Source organism: Rhamphochromis longiceps, linkage group LG13 (assembly GCF_057381845.1).
Source record: "Rhamphochromis longiceps isolate RC_006_pf linkage group LG13, R_longiceps_female_GT1.1, whole genome shotgun sequence".
NCBI classification, from domain to species: Eukaryota; Metazoa; Chordata; class Actinopteri; order Cichliformes; family Cichlidae; genus Rhamphochromis; species Rhamphochromis longiceps.
The window spans coordinates 11,657,588-11,669,959 of NC_140569.1; the positions used below are offsets into that span (position 1 = coordinate 11,657,588).

At 40.1% G+C, this 12,372-nt stretch overlaps 1 protein-coding gene across 1 annotated transcript in view; it reads right to left on the bottom strand.

Moving 5' to 3' along the window:
* The window catches only part of adss2 (adenylosuccinate synthase 2), a 28,168-nt gene continuing 15,796 nt past the window's right edge, over positions 1-12,372 (bottom strand). The window contains exons 6-13 of the mRNA XM_085427634.1: positions 9,783-9,890; positions 8,031-8,112; positions 7,786-7,912; positions 6,528-6,682; positions 6,006-6,130; positions 5,256-5,353; positions 4,850-4,999; positions 1-4,740 (exon numbers count right to left, since the gene is read on the bottom strand). Coding sequence (XP_085283760.1) covers positions 4,688-4,740; positions 4,850-4,999; positions 5,256-5,353; positions 6,006-6,130; positions 6,528-6,682; positions 7,786-7,912; positions 8,031-8,112; positions 9,783-9,890 — 898 coding nt within the window. The 3' untranslated portion in view covers positions 1-4,687. The remainder of the gene's footprint in view (positions 4,741-4,849; positions 5,000-5,255; positions 5,354-6,005; positions 6,131-6,527; positions 6,683-7,785; positions 7,913-8,030; positions 8,113-9,782; positions 9,891-12,372) is intronic.

Below are 12,372 nucleotides of genomic sequence, written 5' to 3' on the forward strand. Positions count from 1 at the left end.
AGTCACAAACAACAGAAACACAAAAAATACAATTTCTTTTTTTTTTTTTTTAATGTCCTCACTGTATAAGTGCGATGTCTAGGACACCAGATGAGAGGCAGATCATATACAGTATCATATAACTTCCATCACCAGTTTAATTATTTTGCTTTGGAAAAGGTGGTTTTAAAAATACAGAGCAGAGTATTCTTCGTGATGGTAAATTTTATTTGTCTGTGTGAAATTTCCAACGTTCACCTTGGATCAGAGCAGCCGCCTGCAGCTCATTAAAGGAAGATTCAACTGAATTGTACTCCTAAAGTTTTGTTTACATGTCATGTGTAGCCTGTAAACACAGGCGTTATTTGCTCTGTGAGCTTTCTGAGGTCTGATTAAATGCTACATTCATGTCAAGTCGATTCATTCATGTCGAAGCACCTCGTCCAGCTTGTAAATAACATCAAAACTCAACCCTGGAAGCTTTAAAACAGCTCAGCTTTAAAGCTGCTGCTGCTGCGAAAATGATTAAACTCCGTCTGCACCATCCTTCCATGAATCGACACCTCATTAGGATAAAAATTGGGGATAATTCAGACCTCTGCTTTCTCTTTTTTCCTGTGATTGCCAAGAAGGTTATGCAATGGGTTCAGTTTGTTAGCAGGATTGCTCAAAATATTAAAAGTGATTAACTTCTGCAGTAGGTCCAGATCTGGATCCAAGAACTCTTAGTATTTGGGGTTTTTGTTTTTGGCTATTGCGAGATTAAGGAAGATTGAACATTTCTCATCATATCATCACATATGCATACAAACTGAAACATGAAGTACTGCCACACAACGTCATCATGTTTTCCAGAAAATATTATCCCAGTGTCCTGAAATATTTTTACATCCAGAGACTCGATTCACACACGATGTGGAGGGAGGTACGAGGTGTCACACTTGTTTTAAAAGTATGTCTGAGCCACAACGTTATGGAAGAGCTTTACTTAGTAACATGAAAACTCTTTCAACATTCAAATCCAGACATCTTAAGATGAGATCAAACAATAAATAAAGCCGATTTACACAACAAAGTGGAAGACTACCACCATGTTCATGCTGCAACATTTGAACCAAGTGGGAAAATGTTGCATCAGCTGCTTCCTTTAAACCTTCGACAGAATGGCTGCAGATGATATTGAATACACTCTGATGATGGCACAAAGCAAACCGATCTAAACTGTTCATTTATACCCATACGTGGAATCTCCACCTGATTAACGCAATTCAAACAATGCGGCTACTAAAGCAGCTGTCGTGGCGGCCTTGCTGCATTGGTCTGTGAGCACGCCCACGTTGGAGTAAGAAATACGAACGCAGGATTAGACACGTTACCATTTTTCCTGCGGTGACCTCACATCTCCTCTGAGGTCTGGTTGCCAGATCCAGATTCTGGTTTCATTCACCCTTTTTTGCCTCAAAAGCCAAATCACCTTGTAGACAAACTATATAGTTGTTGTTTTTTTAATTTACAGACCCCTTTATTTTATTTTTTTATTCAGTTTAAAAGAAGACCCATTGAAGTCACTGTATCAGTTCATGCTGGACTGTTTTCTTTAACAACACCTTTAAAAAAGAAACAGTGTTCAAATTTAGGTTTACAAACAAAATCAGAGCTGTTTCTGCATCATTTACAGTACTGTATTAAATCCAACTCATGGCAGAACGTGAACATTCCCAAATATGTAACCACACGTAGCTATCGTAAGTAATAATACGCCATGTAGACACAGTATATTAAATAGCACAGAGATAATACCTTTCAGAAACTGTTGCAGTTGTACCCAGCTTGCTAGTACTGTGTGGGCACGTATACCATTTTTCTGATTTTCATTGCTCTGACATTCATTGTATGCACGCCGACTCAGTTTTGTCTCAGTAAAAGTAATGTTATTCATTATTAGCTCCAAGTCCAACAAGAGCAGCCCAGTTTCCCTCTTGATCAGTGGAGACACACAAGTTTAAAAGCATACAGCATTAACTTGTTTTTGCTGTGCACTGAAGACATTTGTGTGTGAGATTGAATGATGAACATGAGAAGAGAGATCAGAGTTTCAGCTTTTATTTCCTGGTATTTACATCTAGATGAGCGGCACAGTCTGGGCCTCACACCGTCCATTTGTAGTCCAAAGGCACGCATGGGGTTAGGCTAATGGGTGATTCTAAATTGATCATATGTATGAATGTGAGTGTGAGCGGCTGTCTGTCTCTAAGTATTGACTGTGATGGACTGGCGACTTGTCCAGGGTGCATCCTGCCTCTTGCGTCATGACAGCTGGGTTAGACTCTATAACCAGGAGCAGGTTAAGTTTAACTTTTACAAAATCGCAGCACACTGATCAATTAATTCTCCAGAAAATGTCGTCACAATTCTTGGAAGATCAAACCAACCTCTGTGTGCGGATGTCAGTGATATCTTACATCAGTAGCCCAACACAGATTCCTCGACTCCCCTTGTGCAAGTTTGCACAGAGAGTAAGCCCACGTTCAAATCTAATTTTATATTCACTCTTTACTGAGAATTTTAAACACCACTGGGTTTTGTACATATTTAAACATGAATTTAATGGTGAAGCTTGCTCAGATTCTGTGACACTTAAGTCTCTAAACTTACACAGTCGCAGCTTTTCTTCCATACTTCAAATAGGCACAGATGTTTTTGAGCTGGACTGACCAAAATGTTTAAACTGCTCACACATTCATACAGCATGTTTCCTGTTGCTCACACTCATTTCACAGCTGCATTTTTCTTCACTTTTTTCTAAAGTTGTAGTTTTTTTTCCCCCACAGCTAACCATGGGTGAGTTTGTGGTACAGTGTTGTTCCACAAGGTCCATTGTTTAATCATGGATATCTCCTCTCAGTTTAAGCTTTCACCTCTGGGTAGACCAACATGAAGACCAGTGAGAAAAGCATGTTATTCTGAAGCTGAGAAACTGGAAAGAAGCTGAGCAAAGTCAGTAAAAGTATCTGGATTGTCCTGAAAAAGAAATGATGTACAGAGCAACAGGCATCTAAATGGCTCTCCAAGCTAAAAAAAAAACAAAACAAAAAACAAGAGCTGATAAAACACAAATGGTGAAAGCAGCAAGGAAACCCCCAAAACACTAATGAGACTTTGAGAACAGCAATGCAGAGGCCACACTGCAAGATGCCAACCACTCACCAGCAGCAAAAATCAAAAAACAGGATTGCAATTTACAAAACTGTACAGATATGAGCTCCATCAGTTAGGGAACAGCTTTATGGCCTGATGGGACAAAGCTTAACTACTACCATATAGATGGAAAGACCAGTGTCTGCAGAAAAGCATGGATCTGCTCATGATCCTAAACATACAAGCTCATTTATAAAGCACGGTGGAGGTGCTGTCATGGCTTGGGCTCCGTCGCTTTCATTGATCATGACTGCAGTAGCAAAATGAATGAAGAAGTCTCCAAAAACATACTCTGACAATTTACAAAGAAATTCATCCAAAATAATCAGGAGGATCTTTATTATGTGGCAAGATAATAATCCAAAGCACACCACCACCTCAACAAAGGACTTCAGCAGGATACATAATGACCATGCACTTAAAAACCTGAAAACCCCAACAAATCTGACAACTACATGATGGTGCAGTAAAATCCTGTAAAGGCATGACCAGTGAAGAAACAGGAAATCTAAAGTTTATTTAATGTATACTGAATAAAAGCTGAAACTTTTTTGTGTCTCTTCTCATGATCACCTTTTGATCCAACACACAAAATGTCTTCATTGCACAGAACTGTAAATGCAAACAATGTCGTCATCCACTAAGGTGGGGATTCAATGCAGTACTCTAAATCAAGACTGTGGAATTACAGTCTTGCAGAAAACTGGGCAAAAAAAAAAACAAAACAGCATACATCGAATCATTGCCTTCATCCCATGTTACCAGAACAATGTGCTGACAGTGCAAAGACAAAACAACATTAATCACAAGAATGTGAGGCGTGGAAAAGTGCTGACAGACTAATTTGATTTGTTTACTTCGAAAATCTAAGTTACATTAACATTTCTGTGCCTGTTAGTGGTTAGAGGAGAGCTCACCTGCTGAGATTAATCCTTAAAACTCAAGCGTTCCCACAGCGATCAGTGGAAGCAACCGCTAGCTACGGAAAAAATTTAAAAGCTAGGTTTTTTTTTGTTTTTGTTTTTTTGGAGTTGAATGACAAGGCAAGTTTTAACACTGAGAACACAGAAAGACACATTTAAAATATAAACCGATCCCTTTATCGTGTGAGGATGCGCCGTACACCTGGAAGAATAAAACATAAAGCACATACAGTCCAAAGCATCTAAAGTGCTGAGGGGGAAAACACAGCGCGTTAAAATCACAGCATAGATCAACCAAAATACAGTCAAACAATGTGTTCAACCAAACGAGCGATCCGGTGCCTGCGTGTCTCGTGGCCGTTCCTTCACGCCCTCACCTGATGGCAGCTGGCGTTGCCCAGTGTGTTGTATATGAAACAAAACGCTGCAATGTTAGCAGAGCGCCTTGTGATGCTGTTTTAATAAAGTTTAAAACTGTTAAAAATCCAAACAGACTGGAGAAGTCCAGTCCGGCACAGTCTGATGACGGTGGCGTCTTTGTTTGGAGGTTTAAAACAGGTAGGTAGGCTGTGTTTCTTTCCATTTGTCTAGAAGAGCTGGATCATGGACTCCCGGGACTTCCCTACTCCGATCCATTTGACTGATGAGGTGAGAAGCAGAAGAAGCAATCATCTTAGGGGAAATACTGAAAATCTATCAATTTAAAAAGCTGCTCATCAGTTCTTGCACTTCCATGCGTGACTTCTTACCAGGCACTCCCACATGCTCCTCAATGAAGCGAACGTATTTCTGTGCGTTCTCGGGCAGCTCCTCGAAGCTTCTAGCGGCCGAAGTGTCGCTGTCCCAGCCGGGCAGGGTCTCGTACTGAACCTCCACACGCTGCAGCACCTCCTGATTGGCTGGCACAAATCAATAACAGCATCACACCATTAACTTGACAGTAGGAATCACTCGAAGGGCAACAGCAACAGATCGATGTGTTCTCTCTGAAAACGGAGCTCTCTGTAAATGATCAAATAGACTGGAAGAAGAGAAAAGGCTGCCCGATGATCTCCCATGAAGGCAGAAGATTCTCCACCTACCAAGATCCAGTTTAAGACTACCAAGCAAAACAAAATTCATTAACATAGCTCACATGTTCAAATTTTTCCTCACCTGGAAAGTGAGGTATAGTTTGGTTGTCGACTTTGTACCCTATGCCCACTTTGATCTCGGTGAAAACGTCAAGTATGTCGAGTTTGGTGAGAGCTAAACTGAAAGAGAAGACGGACAGCTTTACAACAACTGGATAAAGATACTTTATATATTTTTACAGTAAATCAGTAAACAGATAAAACAAATCTGCTTTAAACAAAATGTGACAAAAGGGATGAAAAACTGTCAGAAAACAAGAAAAACAAGACTTTTTAAAAATGAATAATAGTCACCGGCAAAACCTATTAGCGGTCCTAAAACCTATTAGCGTCACATCACAATATTCAATTCAATTCACAAAACAGTTGCCTCAAGGTGCTTTGTATAGTAAGGTCAAGATCCTGCAATAATACAGAGATAACAGAGAAATCCCCGACCATATGACCAAGTGTTTTGGCGACAGTGGGAAGGAAAAACTCCCTTATATCCATGTAAGCTTTTAACAAAGCAGTTCCCTCTCTTCTTCTCTTCCTCTAAATACTTCATATAACATATAAACAGGTTACATGATGTCCTGAAGTGTTTAGATACAATAATCAAAGATACAGAAACTTCCTTCTGTAGGGACACAAAACCAACTTAGTGACATAATCTCGCCAAAGTGTTGCAACTGTGCCCTAAGGTGCCCAAGCATCCTAACTGGAGTTGTGACTCTACTCTAAAATACTTTCTTTTCTCTTAAAATATACAAAAAAATGATTTAAAACTCACGCAGTGAAGCCATTAATCATATGTGCATATTTGATGAGCACCAGATCCAGCCAACCGCACCGTCGTTTTCTGCCTGTGGTCACGCCGACCTCCTTCCCTCGAGTCTGCAGCAGGTCTCCGATCTCCTAATGAAAACAAGAGTCTAAACTTGAACATCAGTTCTTATGTAGGTTTTCTGTAAATGTTTGCAATCGCAGAAAACAAAAATACTCTAAATTTGTCTCTAAATCTTTGAAACGAATTCTAAGCTACAGCTGGTTTACTGCTGGCAGTGTGGCAAAACTCCTCCAGGTGGTGCTATTTGAAAATCTACTCATATTTCACACAGACAAATTAAGTGATTAGGCCATGTTTTAACCATGCAGACACAGTAGATACTGTATGTACGAAACAGTTAATGTGTATGTAACGTGCAGCTTTTAATTCTCCATGTGAAATATGAAGTCGTGCTTATTAAAAATAAAACCCGATCTGAACCAAACTTTTATCGTGTTTATATTTCGTATCGGTGTGTGCTCGTACATTCTTCTGCTCTGAGGGGAAAGCACCGATGCCCACTCTTGTGGTGTACGCCTTGACGACCCCATAAACCTCGCCGACGTTCTGAGGCGGCATCCCGAGGCCCGTGCACACCCCGCCCACCGTGCAGTTGGACGACGTCACAAACGGGTACGTTCCTGCAACGACACCAGAGGTGAAGTCGGGTCATACTTTCTCATGTCACATCTCCTTTACTGGTGTGAGCTCTGAAAAGGTGATGTCATCGCAGGCTTGTTTTAGCAAGTGTCCTGATTTGTACTGATTTGTACAAAGGCTTTCATATTTGTCCAGAGATTTGTGACAAAACCTGCAAAACAAGCTGTGACTGGACTAGAAACCAGATGGCTTCTACGTGACACTCAGTTAAATTTAAAGTAATTTTCCTAGTCTGTCCTGTTGTCTGATTAGACCTGCGGTTGCACCTTAGGAAACATACAGACAGACCGACACAAACAGAACAATCAATCAGAAAAATGACATGCTTGGAAATTTTTAAAAGCAAATAAGTGCTGGGATCACAAAACCAGTTGCTGGAGGCTGCTGACATGGAGGTAAACCCATTGTGAGGAGAGACTGTTGTGTAATCAAACAGCAGTTTTGGTGTCTAAACCATCAAGCGTGTCCTGTCAAAGTGCTCTTTATGTAAACGCCGACACCCTGCATGCTCCCATGTGACATGTTCTGATCATGTGTAGATCCAGCCTGTCAGAAAGAGGGGATGTGTTTCGCTCTGACACCACAGAAACTACAGGCATCGTCTCTGGATCATGTTGAACTTTGACTGTAATTTAATCTGCTCTCAATGACAGGTTTATGCTCTTACAGAGAGATATTATGGTTAAGTCTACCGTATCATTTAATGAAAGGAACAATCAAATTGTCATACTTTAAAGTATTATGAGAACAGTTAAAGAGGCCCTCTAATTCTGATCAACTGACCGATAGACTCAGGGTGCCTCCGTGCTCATGCACAGGTGAGTGGTTTGAACTTGTGATTGTGCACGCCAAGCCCAGATGCACAAAGCGCAATAATAACGCTTAAACTTACCATCGTCCCTACCCTGAGCTCCATGCAGGCTTTTGCAAAGAGCATCACAAAGCTTTAAGTGTTTCTTGGACAACGTCATCAGCTCACCGTGGGTGCACTAAACAGCACTTTGCAATCAGAAACAAGATTTATACTGACACTACAGGTTAACACAAAGAAACAAAGAAGTGAAGTAAACACTGATTTACTGACCAAAGTCGATGTCCAGCAGCGCTGCATTGGCTCCTTCCACCAGGATTTTCTTAGGAGGACCATGAAGTGCCTCGTACATGTAGTGCACACCATCTCTTACCATGGGCTTGATCTGCTCAACATAGTCCTAAAATAAAAAATAAAAAAAAACTCGCAAAAAACCCAACATAAATAATAAATAAAATACAGGGAGATCTGCAAAGAGCACAGCTAAATGTTTTCAGATTTCCTTTTAGTTTTATTACCTTTAACTTGAGCAGCTCTCCATCTATGTCGATCTTTAGAGTGGGGTACATAGACTGGTACTGCTGGGCCAAAGCTTTATACCTGCAACAAAGAATGATTCTGATTTATTTCAATCATTCATGCACCTTGGTCACACTTTTCATTTTTGTTTGCATTTTAACACAAATGAAAAATAGCAGCACAGAAAATAACTATCGGTTGGACTATTTCCCCCCTCCTTTTCTGGCGGGGAAGTAGGAACAACCAGGAATGGCCACATTCAGAAAGAGATCAACCCTTTGAAGGAGGTCAGTGAAAGTAGAAGGGTTTAGCATAGAAATTCAAATGTCTATCATGGTGTTACCTACTAGGCCTGTGCGATCAAACTCATTTTTTTCTACCTCCAATGATTATTAAAAGAATACATATGAGATAAAGATATTTTTTTATATTTCTTATTTTCCTTTTACATTACCCTCCATAAAACTCCCCTCCCATACTGTGACATGTCCACTTGTGCTTTTCACTTGAATAATGATTATAGTTAAATAACACTAGCAGATTTCTGTTGGTCTGTGTGAATACTTTGGGGTTGCTTCCTTAATCACAATGAGTTACTACAGCAGGTAGCAACTGGTTGGAAACTTTATTTTAATTAATCACTTTGCATAACCGTCACCTAAGTTGTAAAATCCTCCCTGTAAGTATTCAAAACCACCTTGAGATGACCATAACAGCTGAACCATCTTGAATTTCAACTCTGAGTAAGTGAAGCAACTTACAGAGCTGGATTTCATCTGAACACCTGCTTAGATCTGCTTCCAGTAAAAGCGCCTGAGTTTATGGCCCCGAAAAAAGGCTCGTCAGCCAGTTAAAATTTCTGAGCTCGGTGGTTCAAAAGATATAAAATACTACTCAGCCTTTAATTAATTAGTAATCTTAAACCTTTGCATAGTGACAGTGTCGCTGTCAGGGTAGGCTGAGCGGTGACTGCAGAAATGAAATGTGTTTAAACAGTTCAACTTTATTTTTGTTTCACTTCTACAGTTGTTTATTAATGCAGCATATTTAAATTGCAAACCAGTCCACCTGAAACTAAACTAAACAACCAGCTTCACACCAACTTCAGCTTCTGAAAAGTAAAGATAAGATATTTTATTTAACCCTTACTTACAGAGACAGTCCCGTTGAGACTCAATGTCTCATTTACATTTACTTATTAATGGGGCAAATCCACTGGTGGAAGTCTGTGGGGAAGTGACCCTCAGCTGCCTTCCTCTGTGAGCTCTGTGAACGCTTTCCTAATAACTTTACGGACTCGATCACTAGTTTAAGATTACACTGAATAAAACCTGGAGTTCATTTTGGAAAGTAGAAGTCAGGAGGATTCTCCAGGGTACGCTCATTAGCTAGCAACTTTCACAGGCTTGCGGTTTCACAGCCAGATTCACCCACTGGTTGGTCACATGCCGTTTCAAAACACTAGATGGCGATGGTGGAAACACTATTTTACTAACCAATGGGTAACACGGTGGTTGCATCCAAGTTTTATATCATTTATGGTCTAAACTATGGTCTAAAGCTTTTTTTTGTGATACTGGCACAACAGCAACAGTTACCAGACAACCAGACTCCTGCTGCTGATATGCAAAAGTGATCAGGGTGAACGAGCACTGCATGTTGAGTGTTTATAGACTGTGGGCCTTTCCAGTGTCCAAACCTGTATTCTGAAAGGTAGATGTGACATATATAATGTTGTTGGTGAGACTGACCTTTCAGAGAACTGTGTGAAGTCTGCCAGCAAGTCACATATCCTGAGCCCGGAGCGTGCCGCCTTAGCCGAGTACACCGGACCAATCCCCTTCTTTGTCGTCCCGAGGCTGAGCAAGGCCAAGAGAGGAGGGAAGGAAACACAGAGAAAAGAAAAACAGCATTTACATGCAGTCTTACTCCGCAACATGAACTCTGAAACTGTAAAATCATTTCATGCTATGCACAGTTGCACACAAATGAAAAAGGAGCAGCTCAGTGGTTCTCACAAGAACAAAAGTTCATTACGCGGTTTCTAAAACAATACAACATAAAAAACATTTGACCTGCCACCTCTCATTTAATATCACTAAAACGGTTTCAAGTTATAGTCACAGACTAGCAAGTCCGAACTCGTGATGTGGAAACTTTTATTCTCTGAAAAATGACAAAATGCAGATGTTTAACTGTCACTGAGCCATTTGCTTCTTCTCTACAGACTCCAAAATATTATAAACTCAGACAGAAAGCATCTTCTCACACTAGAGTATTACAGTCTGACGTGCTATCACCACAGAATTACTACAGAGACAGCATGCCCACCTAAATACACATCTACATACAAAAGCTTACCATGTCATCATGTACCTCTAATAAGACGCCCTATTAAAAGGAAGTCTTGGCACAGCAGAATATTTACACCATACATGCAACTACAGAACAGAAATAGATAAATATGCCCTACAGTTATTGCACTTCATCATCAGTGCAGCCAATATAACTCATGTAGTATCCAGTAACCATATGTGCCAATGTGCATGAGTGAAAAGTCAGCTGTTTCTGCCAGAGAAGTAAGAAAGTAAGAAGGAAAGTCCAGTCGTACAAACCTTTGATTTATTTTTAAACACATTTTTGCTTTATCTGAAATATTGCATCATTTGACATCTTAATAACACTTATTTAAATACAACTGTCAGAGATGTTTGAAAAGGGATGAACTCTTAAGTACAACTGGGAACAAACTCAGAAACACTACACTCACTGGCTATTCTGTTATGTACTTCTGTTCAACCGCTCACTGATGCAAATATCTAATCAGCCAATTATATGGCAGCAACTCGGTGCAATTCAGCAAGCAGACATGGTCAAGATGTCCTGCTGAAGTTCAAACAGAGCAGCAGGAGTGTTTCTAGTTCCTTGTGGAATCTGTGCAACAACAATTAAGTCACTTCTGACGCAAAGGGGAGCCCAATCTACAATAGCTGTGATAAAAAAAACTGTGCAATATAAAGCATGATATTTCAGTGGAATTAAATTGGATTTAATTTGAGCTTTACCCCCAAAGTTTGAATACAGTACGGAATAGTAGACTTTACATTTAAAGTGAGGCAACAAAATTTGAAAAGAAATATTAGACAAGTGGAAAATTAAATGTGTGCAACTTAATGTCCATTTCACTGGCAAATGAGTGATCTTACAGCAGTGCAAAGCTGGGAATGAGTGACGCATCATCTTTTTTCAAATATTTGTAGAAAACTTTAAATATTAATTTATATATTAAAGTTTTTGTTTCTTTTTTACTTGGAATGCTGGTAAATTTGTCAGAGATGAAATTTATGACAGTCGCACAGAGATCCCAGCCTTGAACTGTTTTACAGACACTTTTAATTTTATGGTAGAATAATCTTGATTATGAATCTTGATTATAACATGGAATTGAGAGTTACTAACTTAAATGTGTGAGGTTAGATCAGCAGTATAACACCGGCTGCTGTGATATTCCAGCACTCTGAATTGTGTTGCCTGGTTCTGTGATCGTATTCTGCTCTGACTTTCAGCAGACCTTACACTACAGCGTGCCTGCAGATGCTGGAAATCCACCAGCCTGACATCGCAATCTGCTGAAAGCTTATAATGACTCGGCCATTAAAGCACATGCACTCTGTCGCTCTCAGAAACACGTGAGCCGGCTGTGAGTTTGGGACCGTGGCTGCTTTTAACAGGAGTATGCTGGGTCTGAATTTAGATTAGCATTCTGAATGTTCCTCAGGCTTAGCATAACATTCCTCACACATATCAGTATGACGCAGTGCCCGGGCGAGTACTGAATTAGATGATTGAATATCTCGTTTTACTACCTATTTTATTGCTTGTGTCCTTGTGGAGAGTTTAGAAGGCAGACCGTCAGCAGGAGCCTGCTGCTTTACTTAGTCACTTGTTGAAGCTGTGCTACTCTGTCTCGCGCTACAGAAACAACACCTGCTGCAGGGCTGCTACTCTCTGCCTGCCCTCCAACTTCTCCGAGGACGCCTCCAGGCAGAGGAAAGCGTAGGTTACACGCACAGTGTCACTGTGGAGAGACGTTCGTGCACACATGCAAAGTATAGATAAGCCTATGTGTGAATAAGTAAAGGAGAAAATGCTATATCTATCTTTTTAAGTTACTATATATAATATAATGGGCTCTGTGATATGTATCCATATGGTTTCAGATACAGAATAAAACAGTATTGTATATATGAATATAGTTCTGTTACATTTTACAGGATCTAGCTAATTCTGTCCCCAAAATTGGAAAATAACTCAAAGTTTAAAGGTATTCATACAAAATAA